The 20,518-nt window shown below is 38.9% G+C and overlaps 2 protein-coding genes across 2 annotated transcripts in view; one reads left to right on the top strand and one right to left on the bottom strand.

The window, feature by feature from the left end:
* LOC111344131 (uncharacterized) overlaps positions 1 to 20,420 on the top strand; it is a 31,502-nt gene extending 11,082 nt beyond the window's left edge. The window contains exons 10-44 of the mRNA XM_088747296.1: positions 664 to 1,047; positions 1,250 to 1,388; positions 1,769 to 1,861; positions 2,060 to 2,098; positions 2,983 to 3,026; positions 3,436 to 3,483; positions 3,872 to 3,994; positions 4,271 to 4,354; positions 4,461 to 4,557; positions 4,944 to 5,058; positions 5,353 to 5,384; positions 5,861 to 5,975; positions 6,668 to 6,779; positions 7,116 to 7,160; positions 7,257 to 7,341; positions 8,261 to 8,354; positions 8,629 to 8,700; positions 8,966 to 9,127; positions 9,461 to 9,509; positions 13,591 to 13,668; positions 13,781 to 13,842; positions 14,375 to 14,414; positions 14,536 to 14,619; positions 15,377 to 15,406; positions 16,119 to 16,156; positions 16,447 to 16,507; positions 16,781 to 16,867; positions 17,174 to 17,237; positions 17,779 to 17,839; positions 18,123 to 18,156; positions 18,306 to 18,400; positions 18,683 to 18,715; positions 18,795 to 18,871; positions 18,989 to 19,066; positions 19,676 to 20,420. Coding sequence (XP_088603422.1) covers positions 664 to 1,047; positions 1,250 to 1,388; positions 1,769 to 1,861; positions 2,060 to 2,098; positions 2,983 to 3,026; positions 3,436 to 3,483; positions 3,872 to 3,994; positions 4,271 to 4,354; positions 4,461 to 4,557; positions 4,944 to 5,058; positions 5,353 to 5,384; positions 5,861 to 5,975; positions 6,668 to 6,779; positions 7,116 to 7,160; positions 7,257 to 7,341; positions 8,261 to 8,354; positions 8,629 to 8,700; positions 8,966 to 9,127; positions 9,461 to 9,509; positions 13,591 to 13,668; positions 13,781 to 13,842; positions 14,375 to 14,414; positions 14,536 to 14,619; positions 15,377 to 15,406; positions 16,119 to 16,156; positions 16,447 to 16,507; positions 16,781 to 16,867; positions 17,174 to 17,237; positions 17,779 to 17,839; positions 18,123 to 18,156; positions 18,306 to 18,400; positions 18,683 to 18,715; positions 18,795 to 18,871; positions 18,989 to 19,066; positions 19,676 to 19,947 — 3,126 coding nt within the window. The 3' untranslated portion in view covers positions 19,948 to 20,420. The remainder of the gene's footprint in view (positions 1 to 663; positions 1,048 to 1,249; positions 1,389 to 1,768; positions 1,862 to 2,059; positions 2,099 to 2,982; positions 3,027 to 3,435; positions 3,484 to 3,871; positions 3,995 to 4,270; positions 4,355 to 4,460; positions 4,558 to 4,943; positions 5,059 to 5,352; positions 5,385 to 5,860; positions 5,976 to 6,667; positions 6,780 to 7,115; positions 7,161 to 7,256; positions 7,342 to 8,260; positions 8,355 to 8,628; positions 8,701 to 8,965; positions 9,128 to 9,460; positions 9,510 to 13,590; positions 13,669 to 13,780; positions 13,843 to 14,374; positions 14,415 to 14,535; positions 14,620 to 15,376; positions 15,407 to 16,118; positions 16,157 to 16,446; positions 16,508 to 16,780; positions 16,868 to 17,173; positions 17,238 to 17,778; positions 17,840 to 18,122; positions 18,157 to 18,305; positions 18,401 to 18,682; positions 18,716 to 18,794; positions 18,872 to 18,988; positions 19,067 to 19,675) is intronic.
* On the bottom strand, positions 10,865 to 12,373 carry LOC148739533 (allatostatin-A receptor-like). Its single transcript, XM_088747337.1, has one exon. It carries the CDS (start codon positions 12,118 to 12,120, stop codon positions 11,092 to 11,094), a length of 1,029 nt encoding a protein of 342 aa, XP_088603463.1. The 5' UTR covers positions 12,121 to 12,373; the 3' UTR covers positions 10,865 to 11,091.
* Positions 20,421 to 20,518: the final 98 nt, after the last annotated feature.

The following is a 20,518-nucleotide window of genomic DNA, read 5'->3' as shown; positions in this document are numbered from 1 at the left end:
TTAGCCTCACTCCCGTTCAAAGGCTTGGCCACCAAGCCCACAACTTTAAAAGGGACTATTGTCATGTGACTTTATCTTGCTCATTGATTGTCAGTGCTTGCGATCGCGTTGCACATGTAGTGAAATCCTGTCAGCTCTATATTACATAGGCAAGCGCTGTGGCCTCATGGTCAGTACGTTCGACTCCGGATCGAGTGGTCCTGGCTCTAGCTCTGGCCGGGGACACTGTGTTGTATTCTTAGGCAAGACACTTTACTCTCACAGTGCCTCTCTTCACCCAGGTGTTTAAATGGGTACCGGCGAATTTAATGCAGGAGGGTAATCCCCGCGATAGACTAGCCTCCCATCAAGGGGGAAGTAAAAATACTCCTAGTCGCTTCATGCTACGGAAACCGGAGATAGGCGCTGGCGTGATGGGCCACTTTGCTAATAAACAGACATTTTTACCCATGTCGCAACAATGCGCGAAAAGCTATTTTACAAGACACGAGTTGCCGAGATTCTTTTTCTTTGTTCATCGCTAATAGTGGTATGCCCCGATGATTTCTTCCTAAGGAAAACGTTATGCCTTATGTTGCCGGACAATCATTAAGATCGAGTCATGCTTTAACTTAACAGCAAAGAATGTCACGTTTCTTGACGGTGTTTGTTTTCCCTTTGCAGCCAAGACAAAAACGTCCATTAGTTACCATGCCGCCTAGCAGTCACGATCCGCCGCGAACGGCTTTTTCAAGAACGGATGAGCCAAATTTAACGGAACCCCTTGAAGTTTGTCGCCAAACGGCTAAACCAGGTGGTTTACGCGGGCCTGGACCACACCAGCGGGGAAGGGACCATCCTGAAGATATGAACGCAGAAAATTTTACCGAAAAAAGACGAGATACAACGCATTCTGCAGTACTTGGTTCTTGTCGACGTATAGGTTTAAGGAGGGTGGGGTCAGGATCTTCTTTGTCGTCTCAGGCAAGAACACCACCAAGACAGACTAGGGAAGGATTCAGACCTCCTACTTTACCAGTTTTTATTGCTGACAGTTCATCTGGAGAGGTGAGTTAAATAGAACCCAATGACATTGAAGAAATATTTGAAGGGATTCGTCCTTTGCAAGTAATAAGCAAGTTAGAGCATGAATAAGCATTAGAGTATGCTGATCATCAAAGAGAGGGCGGGTCAATGTTTTCGTTACTGTTGTTATTATTGTTATAGATAGTTCCCAAAGGTAATTGTACATTATGATCTCTCGAAACAGCGCAACATGGCCGGTGAATTGTCTTTTCCGTCAGCGGAGCATTGTAATGGTAGTGTCACGCCAACTCGACATGTATCTGTCCCCGTGACATTCGATAATATCATGCAGTATCGGCAAGTCTTCAAAGCGGCTTTAAGAGGTAACAGGACCTCTTTGTGATTTCACTTGTAGCTATTAATGGCACAGAATGACTTTTGTTTGTTTCTTTGTTTTTCTCATTAAAAAAGTGGTTTGAACCTCAATTTTACATGTATGTTTTATTTATGTACGTGAAAAGTAAATTTGTCCATCACCAAGCTAGTAGAGATTCTTCCCTTTTGCATTTTGCACGTGAACAAATAAACAGTTAAAAAAAACGCTTAAAGAAAATTTGCAACTGCAGCTGAAGAAAACGCAACAGCAAAAGCGGAAACAAGCAAGCAAACTTAACAATAGCTACAAGTACTTATCCTATTTATATGAGGTTTATTAATTGGTTTTAAATAACCAAATAAAATTATTATTTCGATATACTTACAGAGCACCTGAACATAGTTTTGTTTGAGCTGTCCCGAACTTACCACACCGCTCTTCAGAAGATTGATATATCAGGATATGACGCCGTCGAGCAAGGTACGCCATGCTGTATTCTGTGTGGATTGTGATTTTATCACAATGCCGAAGCCAGAGGCATTTTTCAGTACGTACTCAGTACGGCAATTTTCGTAGACTTGTTCGAATCTCATGAAGGCTAGAGATATTAAGCTGCAATGTTTCACACTGGTTGATACTGAATTGATTGATTTGTTTACTCTGTTCCGTTCCCTACAGGAAGTCGAGAAAACTCGGATGGCCCCAGTTGTCCTCATGGTAACGTTTAACATATGATACATTATAATTCAAATTCTGCTCGTTTCATTAGTGAACTCTAAAATGACAGAAGCGTTCGTCAGAATTAAGGACCAAAGAAAAGAAGTATCAGTTATCACTCAGATCAGTATATGATTATTTCAATATAGATGCTCTTCAGTCTCGTAAAACCAAAATAAAAAGAAGAATAATAGGCCATTTTCAAATTACCTTTACCCTCTTTTTCAAAACGAGGGCTGGTCCTTATCCATTCGTATTAAAATGAGTTTAGTTTGCGTGTAAATGAAGACATATAATTAATTATTGAAAGGATGAGCACCAGGACTCGTTTTGAAAAAGAGGCTAAAGGTAATTTGGGAATGGACTATTAACCAATGCTATGCTTTGTCAAACACAGGTGTGATGATTTGTAGCCTACGTATAGCCGTATCCTCCCCCCCCAGGGGACGTGGGGGGGGGGGAGGGTACGGGTGCCCCGTAAGTTAGATGATATGATGCATCATATAACGTCATGTAAGATTAGTCCTATTGAATTTAGATCTACTGCGCTTGTTTCTAGTTCAAGAGGTTTTTCTGCCCGTCCCAATTTCTCCTTTTAATAATTTTGCAACTGTAAATCGAAATTTAACCCTTCATATACACGCTAGTGTATGAGAATCTGAAAAAAGCATCTAACAACAGCACGCGGTGAGAAATGGGGAAACAAACTGCTCTCACCACAACATCTATTGGTAGTTTAGATGACCAATTTGATTCCTTTTAATGAATCCAAGAATGTAAGGGTCGAACTGAACCATTTCGTCTTTAACTGAAGTTGAAAAGCGTTCTTCCTAGTACATATAACAAAACAATTACTATCTGCACTTTGTTTTGTCATAATTAAGGACAAGCACGTTTGAGAGCTGTAAAGAAAGATGGTCCAAATAAGGTCAGTAAACTTTGCTTGTACAATGACAAGTCATTAGGTTGTGACTACTGTCACCTGGAACACTTATACGGAGGGGGGGGGACCTTCCACCTCGATCACGGTCAGAGAGGTTGCGCCGAAATTCACGCCTGTCATTCTTCCCAGCCCTTTTGTTTTCAGTTTCGTGCTCGATTTGTATCTAGCTTTTACCCGCGGCCTTTTGCGCCATCGCTTCCCTTGGTTGAAGGATTGTCCGCCATGCTGAGTTAGCATCCGTCTTCTCTTCCCAATCTTCTCTCCCCTGCTCAAGCTGTATTCATCTTTACCCCGTGTTGCGTTTTCCGAAATCGTTTCCCTTTGATCTTTGGTGGAAGACACATGCAGGTTGTCACCCCTATTAATTGTTTCCATAATTATAATTTTTACGTAGGGGCGTCTATTCTACACCTGCCCAGGAACAGGACAGGCGCAATGCAAGGTGAAAAAAAATAATCTCTTTAGTTCTGTTTTCCTTAGTAGCAGATTCTGTGGGATGTCATATCACGACCATTGCATGAAGTCGCGAAGAACGGCTGCGAAGGGAACCAGAATGGTTTTTACCTTAAAATGACTTTTTTCAGAATATGCTTTGGTGAGACAGAATTTTTCCAAAATTGAATTTTTCTTCGTTGGAAATTATGCGACATTGTAGCTGTTTGCCGTCTCTTTTACGTTCGTAGGGCTGTCAGTGATAAACCGACTAATTTACTTGTGATCAAATAAAGGACAGGTATTTAGGTACACACGTTAACATGGGAGCTATAGGCGGAAGAGATGTGTTTGTGTTAGTGAAGTATTTGGCACGCTGATCCTTTTTATTTTTCTAGTTTTTTAAGTGGGCCGACGAATACCAATCGAGCAAGCAAGCATCAGAGGGGGCGTCTCGAAGGTCATCAAATAAGATCACGCTGTCATCTGCTGAGGGTTTGATGTCTTTCTTCAGGAGCCATGTAAGTTGGACAAATACAACGGAAGCTAATACTTTTTTCATTGTGACGACTAAAGCATAACACATGTAGCTTTATACAAGCACAAAACGATTCGGTAACGTTTTTGCACAGCTCCATACTACTGTAAACCAAAGCTGTGTTACCAAAGGCAATCTAGTTTTCGTTGTACAGGAACTGTACGCTTTAAGAAGTACGAGGCTGTGCGGGAATGTTACCTCGATTCCAATTTTAGGTTGAGCTACTTTACTTTATTTGAATAATCTGTTTCTTCCTCAGAGTGTTTCATATTATTGTGAGTGCCATCTGATAAGAAAACAATCAGATGCTGGAAAAGGAAGGTTTGGTGCAGCCAAAGCTAAGGTAACGGCCTTACATAACACACAAGTCAGCGGTATTGACTTTATGAAAGCTTTTCAGTTAAAGAAAAGTTATATGTCTGCATCGTGTCCATTTTTATGTTTTCCAGAAATGGGGAAGGCAAAAATGCGATGAAGCCACTGCTGCGAAGAGAAAGCTCTACCTGGAACTCTCTCGAAGAGATCATTCTTCTACCTATGCAAAAGGTGATACTGATGGCCCACTCTTTCTGTTTTTGGCGCCAGCCACAAGTTTCGAGAGAGTTGATGTGTATGCTGCAACTAAAAGCAGAGCAATTAAAAAAAAAATGAAAGACAAGAAAAAAAGAAAAATGAGAAGTCATCCAACGAGAGCTTAGTGCCTTCAGTTCACACACTGAACCTGCATGAGATGCAAAAACTCTCTTATGACTACTCTGAGTGGTTTAGATTTTTTGACCTAATGGTTGGTCAATTTAGGCAATCTTGTGGCTAGAAGTTGCATGTAATGGTTATCAAAGCAATTGTAAAATTCTTGTCTCTGGATTTCAAAACTCAACGATTGCTTGATGGAAGCCCTTTGCCTGAAATATTGTGGTCGATCTTTCTTGCAGATGACATCTGGATCATTTCAAAGACTTTGTCCTTCAATCCAGATTCGACATTTATAGCAAGCAGTGTTTATTATGGACCATCGTCCACCGGGGAGCTAGAATTACTACCTATCAGGTAAATGACAATAAAAATGCTTGTCTTTCGCTCGCCTCCATTGTAAGAAGGCCTTTAACAGGTCATAAAACTGCTTACATACGGTTTCATATCAAAAGTCACCACGTTTTGTTTTTCCACTCTTAGATTGATTTATTGATTAGACGGAGCAAACATTATTGTCTTCACAAAAGCGGCTAAAAGTTTGTTTGGCTATTTTTTTTTTTTTTTTTAAGCGTCCCTTTAGCCTTTGGTCTTGCTTTTCGGTGTTCTTAAAATGCTGCAAGGTAACATTTTTCTTCTGTTTCGCTTCAGTGGATATTCTCCTTCAAACTGGCAAAGTGGAGGTGAGTCCATTCCTTCTCGATTTTTGTTTCTTTGTGTGTTTGTTTTATGTTTGTTTGCTTTTTGACGAATAGATGGTGTCTCCCAGAAATTGCAGTCAAATATTATTGGTTTGATATAGATGGTAAAACCAAGTCGTTTTTCAGGTTCTTCTTAGTTTGTATGTTTTGTGCAAAATAGTTATTATGTACTGCAAACAATCAAAGCAAAGAATATTTAAAAGAGAATAAGTAAGAGATATCGCAGTATCATTCAGAAGCGTCTCGATAGATATAGTGGTTTATTGTTGATTACATTCATCGTTGATGATTTAGTTTTAAGAAGTATTAATTCAAATCGCGTTGTGTCTACGAAGTTTCTTAAAAAAAAAGAATTGGAACAGAGTATTTTATGGCAGTATAAGATTCGTCTTTTGTCTGAAAAGCAGAGAGGTGTTGTTCGCCATGTCAAAAGTGAATGGGATCTTTTTCCTTAACAGAGACCGTTCATGCCTTGATGGCTTGTAATGCCGGCACTGAACTGACTTGTATCAGTAACATTGAAGAACATGTCAAGATGCAGAGCATGCCAGTGTTACCGTACCTTCTGCAAAGGTGAGGACTCAGTATTGTCTCCTTTCTCCAATGGAAAGGTCCAAGTTGCTTGGAAATGTAATAACAGATAGTTTCATGTGCTTTACATTTTACGTACCTTTCGACCAAAATTGAGTGATTAAAGATACGTTACGTCTGTATAGGCTAGTTGAAACTTTCGGTATGTTGAATATAGGAACCCACGTTAAAAGACCCTAAACTTTTTTAAGTTTCAAATTATGCTATTTTTGCAATCCTTGTTGATTTTCTCCATTCTCAATCTTACACCAGGGTATTCTGTCCGTTATGGTGTTTTTTTTTTCTGCTGCATCAAACTAATAGGATTTCCCTTTGGAGGTGTTTGTAAATTGTCATGTCACAGAAACCATTTCAAAGTATCGCTACACACAGTATCTTCTCTCTGAGATGTCCGGACCTTAATCATTCTTTTGATTTATTGGACTTCTTCTAGTCTAATAGGATTATTTCCATCCAAGAAATTAAACAATCATGGTGCAAATTTGCTAACCGTGTGAATCACATCTACAGCAGACATTAAATGATCCCGCGAATGAACAAAACTTTACACAGTAGAAAAGATTTGCAATATTTTTTTCCAAACCCAAGGTGATATATACAAATGACGACTGTATCTTCCTGCAAAAATGGATCTGACAGACATATTTAACCTTACGCTTTTTTTCTTTTACCAGATCACAGACAGAACAACAAAGCCTCCGGAGCGACTCAAGAGCCACTCAATCTTTTGTTCCACCAATTCTGACAGGTTCCAGTGGTCGACTAAACCTTCCTCTTGAAGTAACGGTAAGCTAACGTTGTCTCCTTGTGACAGATTGATTTTGCTTCTAAGTCTGATTTGCGAAAGTGGCTGCAGGAAGACGACCGCCAAAGCATCAAGTGAAATAGAAATAAATCAAAGTTGTGAGCTTCCTTAGTTAGTTGTCCTCCCCACTCCACCCTTCTCCCTTCTCCCCCTCCCCCTCCTCCTACACACTCAATCCTTTCACGCTCAAGAAAAAAAAACGAGCCAAGTAAATTAAAATACAAACAAATATACAAACTACGTGTATATAATGCAAATTTTGAGCACTTATGAAGATCTGTGGACATCGCAGTAAAATTTCCTTTTTTTTCTTGCAGGAAAGCATTGCTGAAGAAATGATAGTTAGTTTTAGCTTAAACAAGGTTCGTTATGAATATTTATTTACAGTTGAGTTCCTTAGTAGTTCGGGTAACCCCTTGTGTGTGTGAGTTAACATTTGCGCAATGATCCCACTGCAGGATCAGGCCGCTGCTCTGCTGTCCTGTGCACGTATGTTCACCTCTGAATCGGAAAGGTCTTCACCACCGGTCTGTTTGATACACGGTAAGATTTCTCATTAAACAATCACCAGCCGAGGTTGAGCCAAACATAACGTGGTTCATTACTGATTAAGTTGTAGACGGAAACAAGATATGCTTTTAATCATTTTTAAAGCCCTCTATAACAATATGCCTCAGTATATTCAATCTTTATTTCAAGTAAGAGAAAATAAGAAAAATCTTAGGGGCAAAAACAAACTTGTTTTACCTGAAGCTAAGACCACAATTTACGGCCTTAAATCGACTTCTTACATTGCTGCAAAGGCTTGGAATGCATTACCTGATAAGCTAAGATTAATGGCCGGATTTGGCCCTTTCAGAAATGAGATAAGAAAACTAAGTAATTTGTAATTTTATATCATTATTTATATTTAGGCTTATATTTATTTTTAAACTGTAATTTATGTTCATGTATTTTTCCTCGGTATATTAGCATCTATTGCTAGAGGCCTAACAAGCCTCATTTTCATCCGAGTTTAAATAAATTCATCATCATCATCATCATTACTGTGCGGTGGATGTCCTCCCCTGGGGTGGGATGGGTGGGGAAGATAGCAGGTCCACATCAGCAAAATTGCTGCCATACACTCAACCTGCTCAAACAAATAAAAGAAGAATGAATGAACGAATGAATGAATAAATGAATGAATATATCAGAATGTGGAATCTATTTGTTAACTTGTAGACCGATTAGTGTTTATCGTTCGATTACCGAGTGGCCCAAATAATGCGCATGTGCTGACAGTACTTGCAAGCTGTTACGTGATGGTTACACGTGTGAAAAGAAGCCAAAAAAATTATCGAATGATGATAATACTTACTTCTAGATATTAACATCGATCATGCTTGATTTACAGTGTTTAATACCGAAACAAGTCGGTGAAGATTTGATTGTCTTAATTAGGGTCTCTCCTTGCTCTTAGGTGTTTTTGGAGCGGGCAAAAGTTTTCTGCTTGCAGTTGTGGTTCTCTATCTGGTGGAATTGTTCAAAGCCAACGATTCTTTCAATCAACAAAGGTAACATCATCTTTGTTTTAGCTCAAACTTTGATATGCGTTCAATTTCAAACAAGCAACTGAATCAGACCTGACTTCTAGTACGAACAAGGGATATCTCCCGGAGATTTCATTAAAAGCTGCTTCTTGTCCGTGTACCTTAAAATTTACAATCTCACCGAAACTCTCGTAACTACACTTTGTTTGTCTTGGTTTTTTTTTTTGGTTTTTTTTTTGTTTTTTGTTTTTGTTTTGTTTTTTTTGTTTTTATTGTTTTTATTGTTTGTGCTTCCCAGTGGTAACGTGTCTTCATGGAAGATTTTGGTGTCCTCCACAACGAATGTTGCAGTGGATCGCATTTTGTTAGGGTAAAATCAGATCATTAAAAACATCGGATCAGTGTTAATAACTGAACGACAAAATACTTACCCACCCCTCTCCTAACCCAATAACAGTCGACTGATGAGACAAGTTGGGGAGGGGTAGGTGCGCAGTCGCTCAGATATTGACTTTGATCCAAAAACATATCGTCAAAAATAAATTATTTTCATCGTTATTATTTTTTTTCTTTTTCAAACCCTGAGATTATCGGAATGATGATTGCTTCAGTATTCTTTATTTATCCTCTTTCAGATTACTTGACCTTGGCTTTGAAGAGTTTGTTCGTGTGGGAAGCATTAGAAAGATCGCTAAACCAGTGTTGCCTTACAGTGTGCATAGCACAGGAGGTGACAGCCAAGAGTTGAAGGAACTACAATCACTTCTGAAGACTGAACTTACCCCGTCAGAAAGAATGTAAGGACATGTTATTTATTTATTTATTTATTTATTTATTCACCTATTTATTTAATCGCTTGAACCATGAAAGTGCGGGACACACAACAGAGCGAGGCTTCAAATTAAGTGTACCATTGAGAATAAAGGGTTTTGTCCGAGAGCATAACGCATTGTCCCGGCCAGGTCTCGAACACAGTACGCTGACCATCAAGCCTTACAAAGAATATCAAATCTATTCGGAAACGACTTTCGCTTTAGTAGAGAGCTTTATCTGAGTTTTTCTCGGTCACTGTTTTCAGGAGGACCATATTTCCTCAATGTGTTAAATTTTTGGATGTTTTCTTATTTCAGCCACGTGAGAAAAGGTATTGAACAGCACAAGCTCGGAGAAAATAAACGAGTAAGTTAATAGTAGACGATCTAGCAAGACAAACAAGTACAAAAAAACAAGCCAAAAAAAAAAAAAAGAAGTAAACAAATAAGCAACTGAAAAAAGGAAACAAAAAGCAAATGCAAAGGCATAAACAAAAGCACACTAAAAGCATTGCATTATAGACACGTTGAACAAGGCTATATATGGGCGAAAAAACACGTACGCTTATATGTTGTTTGATTATGAAACGTATCGTACAGTTTCCAACACGTTATTTTCTAAACAAAGGGCAGCCAATGAGTGTAAGTGCATTCTCTAATTGGGTAATTCATAATGGCCATGAATTTTTTGTTTGATTTATTGTGAATTCATGACAGGACGTTTACGGCAACCTTTTAATGCTATTTAGGACTTAACTCCTCTGTAGTACATTTTCCGAAAAAAAAAAAAAAAAGGAAGGAAGGATAATCTCTTGTTCTCTTTAAATACAAGTATTTTCGCTCACGGTTGGACAGACCATGACGGCAAGAAGTCTTTAGGGACCTTAAGCAGTCAGGACGGCAACGCCAAGGAAGACTTCGATTAAAAAATGAATTTCTACTCTTAGTTAGAATTTCAAAAATGGCTGCATGAGTTTACTGTCTCATACGGCGCCACAGCTCAACTTCAGCATGACGTATAAAAGTAGCGTTGAGTTCCAAATGGAAATTAAAATAATTTGCCGTCGCGGTTTCGGTTCGCAGACGACGCAAATTTTGGCGATTTCACGTTGTTGTTTTGCATAGGACGGCTAAGAAATGTACAAAATTTCAAAATGCACGTGCTGAGCTAGTGTTCTGCCAATTAGATCTCTTGTTTTTCCACGTCCTCGTTGCCGCCGTCGCCGTCGTGGTTGCTTAAGGTTCCTTTTCTTTTTTTACTGTAAGATGTTTTGAACGTCTAAGATATCATGGCATATTTTGCCAATTTAGCCATTTTGTATTCTTTTGATTTCCTTTTTGTAGTACAATTTCTTTTTGAACGAATATTTTTAACCGAATTATGAAAGAAAACGTCGGCCTCTTATAAGTTCCGTGGGCTTTTCATATTTGTTCAGTCTGTTGTTTTACCTGTGAAACGTCTTCAAGATAATTTACTGCTCATTCAAGTTCCATCTGCAATGTAAACGGATTTGTCTCGGCGCTAAACAGGTCAGGAAAGTTAAGAAAATCTTCAACAGCTTGACATTTTCCGTACATTTACAACCAGTAGTTTAGTATTATCTATTTGCAACTGACTTCTGTGGGCTTATGCATTTTGTTTTTCTTTTTTGTGTGTGTCTGGTCGATACAGCCTGTCAACGTTTCTTTCTCTAGAAACTATTTTGATGGATAGTAGTAAAATCAGTTGTATTTGTTTATTTTGACATGAAGTGGTAGAATACATTTTCGAATTACCTTACATTGAAATTGGAACAAATTCTTATATTAACAAATATTCGTGATACTTTGTCACACTACCAAAACCAAACAAATTGAAAATTCCTTTTTACCCCGCACAGTTTACGAGTTAGTGCCAATAAACTCACCCAGTTTTTCTACAGGACTTTCTATGTATTAAAGAGCGGAGATTATGCTTGAATGTTTACAAGGGTGACTTGCCGGGTGTTGTGCGTGCTGTCTCTAACGCGGTTTCTAAATAAGCACGGGAGAGACATTTTAAAGCCGTTTCTGTAGTTAGAACTTTGAAATGCGTACAAGACAGGATTTAAGGAAGAGCTCAGATACATCAGAAACTTGACAACCTCAAAACCGTTCGAAAGTGAGTATTTTCCGTCGTCACTGAGTTTATCCGCATAATTCGACGCTAGAATCATCATGTACAAACCAAACGGCAGAAAACAGGCGTAAAACACAACTGTTACTATCATCAGGAGTCTCACAATCTTCTTCTTGGATTGGAGATCACTGGGATCAAAGGTCCTTACCCGGTTTGCTTTGTTAAAATATAGTGCGTTGATGACCAACGCGTAGCAAAAACTGATGACAATGATTGGGAAAAAAATGTTCACCGTGATAATAATGACCACAGCGTCTCGCATAGAACGGGCCGTGTCGTTGCTCGTCCAGGGACTTTCACAGCTGCATGTAACTTCATTAAATGTCGTTTCAATGAACGTTGGGATCTGTGCGACGCTCGCTGTTACCCAGGTTGCTGCTAAGACGTAAACCACGTTATTTTCATTTATCCGCGGTGGTTGAAATGGCTTGACGAGCGAATGATAGCGCTCGAACGCCAACAAACTCAACGTGTACACAGATACCGCCAACGTAATGGCCGCCATATTATTTGCGGTGACGAACTTGCATAACCACTTTCCCACCTTGTCTGAAGGATGTGCATCCATGATATCAAAATACCGCTTTGGAAGAGACCAGATCAGCGAGAGAATATCAGACACTGCTATATTGACCAGCATAATGTTCGTTATCGTTCGCATATGACGGTTCTGTCGGACGACATTAATCACCAAAGCGTTTCCAATGATTCCTAGCATTGCTATAATGCTGTAGGAGACAGCCAAGGTTATTTCTACTTGTTTGCTCTTTCCAAAAACACAGAAGCGAGGTTCTGTGGTGGAGTTGGAGTCATCAGCCATGAAGTCAAACTTCACAACGTACTTGAGGCCTCGTTAAATTTGAATAAAGCTGTATAAGTAACGAAAATGACCCACATGTTTCTATTTACACTTCCTAGACACATTTAACCTAAACCAAAGTTTGATTTGATTGATCAAACAAAACTTTCCTGGCCATTTTTTTAACGTGTTAGCTTGAAGTTAACTTGAGACTGTAGCCTGGAAGCAAGTTAAAAACTGCTCTTTGCACTTTTTTATATGAAGTGTGAAACAAATGCACAAAAAAAATCATACATTTTAAATTGAATTTTTTTAATCAAAACGTAATCATGAACGAAGATTTGATTTATTGTTTCTGATTACTTTACTAATCGCCGAAACTCAAATATATATTTTTATCGTCACTTTGATGTTGAAGAGATCAGTAATACCATTTCATGATTGATTTTTTGATTTGCTTCTCGACTTTTTCTTCATTGTTTTTTTCTTTTTCGAAGACGTTTACACAACTTGTTGTGAAGTCATTAGCTATTCGTCTAATTGTGTAAGGAAGAGCTGCTTAAGAGCTAAAAGGCTTAATATTTTCTCAGTCCCATTCGCGTCTTCCCTCTTTCCGCCTATTGAGCAATAAATTAAAAATTATCTGATTACGTGTCAATTTGACTAAAATCGATTTACTCTCACCAAAACTGCTTCCTTGCTTAATTCATTTTTCTCGTTAATTTGAATATAGGTCACACGATAATTGGGACTATTGCTATCTTTGTTTATTTAGCTTTGTAAAGAGAGCACTCTGTGAAACGGCGGAACATTTTCCCCCAAATTCAGCTGTTAGGCGACAGCAACCGCAACAGCCTTATCTTTCTTTGCTGCATGAAGTGATCCGGAGTATTTCTAATCGTTTTCGTGTAATGCTAGTCCATCCTTCACCGTTGAGGGTAGCAAAGGGAAGGGTCATGAAAAGTTCAAGCGTCACGTGCACTGAAAAGAGTATTTCACGCGTCACGAATTTGAAAGAGGAAACTACAAATCTTTATCTTACCTTGCCTTTCTGTAAAATTCACGCGTCACGTGCATTGTATTAATTTCGCGTTTAATCACGTGTAACCTATAAAACTCTTTGCCACGCTCACCGCAGGTCATTCGCTTTAATAGAATCTCCCTCTAAGTCCCAAGGGATCGTTAATATTCAACCGTAACCCTCAAGGGTCAGAGGGGACAGTGCCAGATCACCACGTATCTTAGGTGCTGCGACATTTGATCGGAAACAGCAAGAAACACAGTACAAAACTAAAACATTAATCTTTTACACCTCACAACCAGATTCGGATCTGATGCGAAACAGTAAAAGGCTCAATGTATCCTCACTATTCCTGCAATTAAAAAAACGAAAGAAACAACACAATAACAACAAACCTAAATTGTGGTTATATGTTACAGTTCATGTTATATGACATTATTATAGTTTTCTTTTTTTTTTTTTCCCCTCAGAAATTATCTCAGGTCCCAGTGGTTGGAGTCACTTGCGCTGCCTGTGTGTTTCCTTGTTTAGACAAATTAAACTTTCCGGTAAAGTTTAAAGTACATTAATTTTGAGGAGTATTCTAGTTTTTTGCAGTCAGGTGTATCTAAGGCAGTCGGCCAATCATCAAAAAATGTACATATTTTCCTGTCTTAAAAGGTTTTGCTCCTTGACGAGTGCAGTCAGATGACAGAGCCAGCATCCCTTCTTCCCATGGCTAGGTACGTGCCTCTTTAATACCTTTTATGGCCTGAAATTCATCGTAATGTTCCCCATCCTGCACCTTACCTTCTTTCCGCTTTTTTCTTATCCCTTTCGTCTTTCTCCATCTTAGTGTTGAAAATGTTTGCGCAAATAGCCAATTGTCGATTTAACGTTTTTCACCAATCAGCAACGGAACAGTTTTGTTCCCCCAATCGGTGAAATTCAAACGCTCTCTTTGCTTGAAATGTATTCCCGCTGGCGAACGATCAAAAGTTGAATGTGCACAAGTACAAATAAAATTATGATCGCCAGGAGCAAATTTTACGTCACAATGACGATTAGCTAGTCTCAATTTCGGGCCCGCCTTAGCTTTAGTTCTTTCCTTTCGTTTTGAAGAAACTGATGGCATACATAGGCCACAAAATAATTCAAAAGACGCCAGATAACATCTTTATGAACGAAACATACCTTACAAAAAAAAAAAGACTGAACAAAACAAAACAAAATAAAAACTATACATAAACGTACGATTTTTAAACTTTCCTACAGATTTGAATGCCAAAAGCTTGTTCTGGTGGGGGACCCAAAAGTAAGTGCTTTTGTATGGTTTATCGCTCTGGGTGGTTGTCTCTTTTTGTTGAATTTTTGTTGAATTTCAGATCTCAACGCTTCGATTGCTTTCCTCTTTGTTTTGTTTCTACTTCTTATAGCAACTGAGTCCAACGATTCAGGGCTCAGAGCCTGACCATGAAAGTGGACTTGAACAAACTTTGTTTGATCGACTGATTAAGATGGTAAGTTTATTGTTAGTGTTTTATGAAGGTGGATTTTTTACCATTTTTAAAAATTTACAACCATTTTTACCTAAATTACATCGATTAATCCTTCGATTGATCCCAGATCAGATTGTCTCAAATCGGGCACCAGTGTCCAAAATCGGTTAGTACTGTCCAAAATCGAATGCTAGTGTCTAAAATCGGAGACTAATATCTAAAAGTAGACACTAGTGTCCAAAATCGAACTCTACTGTCTAAAACTAAAAGCCAGTGTCTGAACTCGACACTAGTGTCCAAAATCGGACAGTAGCGTCTAAAATCGGATACTGGTGTCTAAAATCGGACACTAGTGTTTAGAAACGGACACTTGTTTCGAAAACTGGACACTAGTTTATAAAATCAGATACTAGCGTCCAGATTAGACTCTACTGTCTAAAACTGGACGCTGGTGTCAAAATTAGACACTATTGTCTAGAATCAGATACTAGTGTCTAAAATCGGGCACTAGTGTTCGATAATTATAAAATGCGTCGAAGAAGCATTAAGTTAAAGTTACAGTTTACCATTTTGACGTCTTAGTGCTACAAGGATAATGAGTGAGTCACTTTTGTGACTATTATTTTTTCCATCGGCCTTGTCTGAGCTGCTTTTTCGTTTGGCCCACTTTTAGATTTCATTACAGTGGCACATTTGATATATTTTTATTATTATTATCTTAGCTTTTTTCTTTTGTCTATTTATCTTTTAACTTATCTTTTGATTTATTCATCGCCAGGGTTATGAGCCTACTCTGCTGAGAACACAGGTAAAATGTTGCTTCCTTTAACCCTTTCTTTTAGCTCCCAGAAGTGGTTAACGTGTAACTTCTTCCTTTAATATCCATACATTATCCAGCCAACAGGTATTGAGGATACTCAAACTTATCATGGAGAAGTTATATTGATCTAACACCAAATTCTCTTGGCGAACAAGAGTTCCATTATCTTGTGGCGAATTACTAAGGAAATGTGTAGCAGTTAAAGGGGAGAGTTAACATTCAGATCTGAGGAGTTATTGTGGGAAATTGTAGCAAATGCTGGTGGAAAGTGCTCAATATACATGAGTGTAGAGCGAAATACAGTTATGAGTTTCGTGCTTGCGCACTCGTCTGACGAGTGCGTAAGCACGAAACTCAGAGTTACAGGGAATCATGCACGTTTCATTTTAGTCATTTTGAACTGTCTCTGACGAGTTCAAGTGTTAGATGCGCATTAGTGGTAGGTTCCCTTTCAAGGCGATGATCAAACCATGGAGTAAGTATAGCGACATGTACTTCAGTGAGTGTAAGGCGATCGTGTGTTTGCAAAAGCAGTCGCTATCTGAAGCTTTTTGTGTCAGCGAGATAAACGTTTCTTGAATTGGGATGATTTGAAGACGTGAATCGGTTAGTCATCGGAGAACAACAAAGGAGAGTAATGTGTCGGATGAAGAGAACAAAAGGCGTGATGTTTACTTCTCTTCTCTTCTCTTCTTTTTAGTACCGTTGTCATCCTACGATCAGTGCGATATCCAACACGTGAGTGCAAGCTGATTTCATGTTTTACTTTTGTTCTCGTGTCTTTGAACCTTAAAGGTGATCAGAGCATTGAACTGCCGTTTCGTTTACGGTATTCATTCAATTTTCTTGCCAATGCGTTTTTTGTGCTGACCTTTGCTTGAAAACCGTGTAAGATGGAGAAAACCTCGACTAGCTTGACAAATTCGTAGAATGTCTATGCACTTAATTACACCAATGGCACTTGCGACAAAATCAGTTTTGATTGTGAAGAAAAAAAACGGTGAACAATACTTGATTTTGATCTGCAGATTGTTTTATGGGAACAAGCTTCTCGACGGGGTAATAGCTGAAGATCGTTCCCCAATAGTGGTAAGAGTTCAGAAGTTCCTTGCGTTGTAAAGCCAAATGATCCCTTTAGGTAACCCTTGTACTTACTTTCGTCCATTAGTGGTTCGACATGTTTTTCTGATTTGCCGAAACTTAACAGGAGCGACACTTCCCATTATTGCGCAGTGGCTGGAATCCAAACTGCAAAAGTGCTATTTTCGCCTCTTCTCGCTTCTTACTGAATGACGTTCGTTAATGAAGATAGCTGCATATGAATACATTTGATAAAGCCTGTTAATGGTGTCTTTCAAACAGGACATTGTTCCAACTCTTTGCTTCTATAACGTGGCAAGAGGGAAAGAGAAATGTGGACGAGACGGAAGCTACTACAATGACGAAGAGGTACAAGCATTGTGCTCTATTCTTTACATTGCAGCCATCGCCATGTGCATTTCTCTCTTGAGTCCCTGTTCTTTCAATGTTGTTGTTGGAATCTGAAGTTCGTTTGGTGCTTTCTTTTATCTCACAGCCTTTCTACCATTCTTTTCTCCTCGCTATTTGAGTTTTATTGTTTGTTTTAACAATTTTGTTTTTGTTTTGTTTTGTTTTGTTTTGTTTTTTTTGGCCCGTTTGTTTGTTTGTTCGATTTTTTCATGAGTTTTTCGTACTTCATTTTGAATATCACTGAATTTTGTTCATTGATTGTAGGCGAAATTTGTTGTCTTTCTTATTGAGTGCCTCCTGGAGTCTTGCGTAGAACCAGCTCAAATAGGTATGTGATGAATATTTTTAACAGCATCTTTGACACAGTGCTTCCGTCAATATGATTGGCTCATAGCTTGACGGCTGTTTGTGATTATTGATGATATCTCACCAATGCATCTATGCACCGAATCGAAATATAGCGTCCAATTTGAATTACCATTGTTCTGGACTCACTAGCATCGTCTTCACATGGAAACATGAAAGGATTATCACATGTGTATGTGGTTAGTGAGTCCAGATCAATGGCACTTCAAATGGGACGCTATATTTCGATTCGGTGTATACCACTTCTTGTGTCAGTAAAGTTCTTAACCCTTTTTGAAAATATAGGTTACTACTCGCATTTTGGCAGAAAGTTAAGCACCGATGCAGAGTGATATTAAAGAGGTTCTTGTCGGTTTGGAGTTTTACTTTCAAGAATATGGAATCTCCCCCGCCCTATTGATATGACATCCTCTATTTGTTGCATTTCCGCACTATGGTAGTTGTTAGTTACGAATGGGATTTTCTCTTTAAAAAAAAACGCGATATTCTTGCATTCCTTTCAGGAGTAATAACGTTGTACAAGTCCCAGCTGAACTCAATATCCAATCATTTGGCAGCTTCCAGGTATCCTTGTTTTCTCGTAAGAAGGACTCGGAGCTCGTTAATTCATGTTTAGTTGTTGGAAACTTTCATGTTAAAGAGTTTTTACATAAGCGTTTTTGAAAATTAACATTTTTGATGCAAGTTAACGAGCATTACAACACTTGAACCAGTGCGAAGAGAGGTGGAGAACCTCACTCCGCCCTGCTTGAACAGATAGTTAAAAGTTAAGTGCATGCTTGTTCGTTTGTTTTGCGTGAATTAGTGTTATAACCACTAGCATGCTCTCATTTTGTCTGGAATTCAGGGCCACTTCTAACGCTGAACTCAAATCTGTTCAGGTGAGGAAAGTCGTTTAGCGTCAATCTTACCTGTAGTTGGACTGCACTTGGTTTGTTCTAGAGAATTGTTGTGGCTTCTTTTCTTTCTTGAGTGTTTGTTTTGTCTGCTGCTATTAGTTTATATTTTCTTATGTAATCAATATCAACAGATATCAACAGTCGACGCATTCCAGGGCGGTGAAAAGGACTTGATCATTTTGTCGTGCGTGCGCACAGATCACATTGGATTCATTGATTGTGACAGGTGAGATTCTTGTTACATTCTATCACCTCGTATGCTTTAGGTTATGCTTTTCAGCTCGGTCTATTATGCCGGCCTGCGCATTGTTTATTGTACATACAAGGGGGAGAAGAAGCAAAATACATTTCACTGAAGATAGCCGAACATGGTATTGTAGAGCGTTGCCCATGAATTTGCCATCGTATGTGTTTCATAGAGGTGAGGTGCCTCTCCTTTGCACTGGATGATAGTTATTACTTATTTTTCTTTCTCTATTCTTTAATGATTACTCTGTTTCTTTCTCAGACGTACCAATGTTGCACTTACGAGAGCCAAGAGGTTAGTAATAATACTTTTGCTTTGATATGTAGCGTGAAGTCTTTATCGTTCGTTTTAAATTACCTTGTTCCTTTTTCAGGCATCTCCTTATCGTTGGTAATTTTAAGATGCTGTCCTGTAACAACGTTTGGGGGAAAGTCATAGAGCATTGTCGTGGTAAGAGTCGGTTCATTCTTCCGTATCTATTGTTTAACTAGATATTCTCTTCAGTGGCTTTTAGTTTGTTTTGAGTTTGTTATGTTTTACGTGGGTTTTCATATTTTTCATACGCAGGATTTCCCGGCGGACTCTGTAATTCACTAGATTTCGTTGAGAAATGGAAGAAAGACTATGCCAATGATACCAGCCAAGGTGAGTTGTTAAAGCTTGAAGAGTGTTGCACTCATCGGAGACTGACCTTCCCGTTCCCCTTAAGTCATAGTCACAGTGATTGTCAGTTTCATTGTTTCTCTCAGATCGGTCATTATATGAGCAACTGCAGACTTAACTCCCCCCCCCCGACCCAACAACACTGGACTGATAACAAGTTTTGGTTAATGTTTGGTTGGGGAGGAGTAGGTGCGCATTTGCTCAAAAATTGACATTGATCTGTTTCTCAAATTGACATAGTCACTATCATTTTCACCGTCGTCATTGTAAGCCACTGATATTGTGGACGTCATTGCTTTTGCCAGTAACTTTCACTCCCCTACCACAACCCTTAGTTTTGAGTGTCACTCACCCCCTTGGTACAAATTTCTTTTTCTCCCCAGCCCTCCGCTGCCATTAAAATCAAAGATGGCGGCCATTTTTCGCTAAGAAAATACTGAGCTCTCGTTCTCCCAAATTACGTCTGGCCCGCAGGTTACTTTTGCCATAGTCGTTTACAAATAGATAGTGCTAACGTAGTCATCAGTTTCACCGCCGTTGTTGTTGTCGTTAATTTTAGTAATGATTATTTGTGGTGTTGTTCTTTTTCAGACCCCAGCCCAGCAGAGGTAACAAAGACCTCTGTCCAAAGCACTAATGACAAGCAATCCAGTCTTGAGGCGCTTCCTTCCAACTCTCAAAATCCTATCGAATTGAGAGAAGAACCAGATGGGGAAATGGTTTGCTCTCCTGGTGATAACACCAATTCAGTCGATAAAATAACCTCTCCGCAATCTCTAGAGACATCCGATGTCGTGGACAATGATAACGATGATGAACTTCCAACGTTTGACCTCTTCTCATTAGGCATTGAAACGGTGTAATGGACACTAACTACGGCGATTCAAGAGATTAGGGTGACTCCATACCGAGGAAATGAAATTATGCTTGGTCATTGCCGTAAGTTTTAAAGAAGCTCTAGGAAGGATCGCAAGAACATTAGACATTGAGACATAAGGCGATGACACAGTTCAGTGTCACTTCTCTCGACGATTCTAAGAATTTAACACGGCTTAGACAGTTGTCGTCTATAGCTATTCTTGTGAGGGTTGAAACCCTTCAGTGCATAAGTTAGTATTTTCTTAACCGATGTGTTACATCCAAAGTTACATTGTATATTAATGCGTGACGTTTCTGAGGGTGAATAATTCGTGTACAGATGCTTAAAAAAGAACAGACATATTCAATAATTGCTTTTCCTTGGTTTTTCAATTTTGTTATTTACGAGGGTTGTGGCTTAAAGCGCAATTAAAGCTCAGGCTTTGGGATGCCCTTCTCAAAGGAGCGAAAAAGACTAGCCGGTGAAAATGAGTACTGATTTTTTTTTTTTTTTTTTAGCTAAAGCATGTTCTCTACCAGCTACGTACTATCAAATGCAAGCTGTTTCCTTTCTAG

The sequence above is a fragment of the Stylophora pistillata genome, chromosome 2, assembly GCF_964205215.1.
Source record: "Stylophora pistillata chromosome 2, jaStyPist1.2, whole genome shotgun sequence".
NCBI classification, from domain to species: Eukaryota; Metazoa; Cnidaria; class Anthozoa; order Scleractinia; family Pocilloporidae; genus Stylophora; species Stylophora pistillata.
Note: the sequence above shows the minus strand (reverse complement) of the source record. Positions and strands in the feature narration are given on the sequence as shown.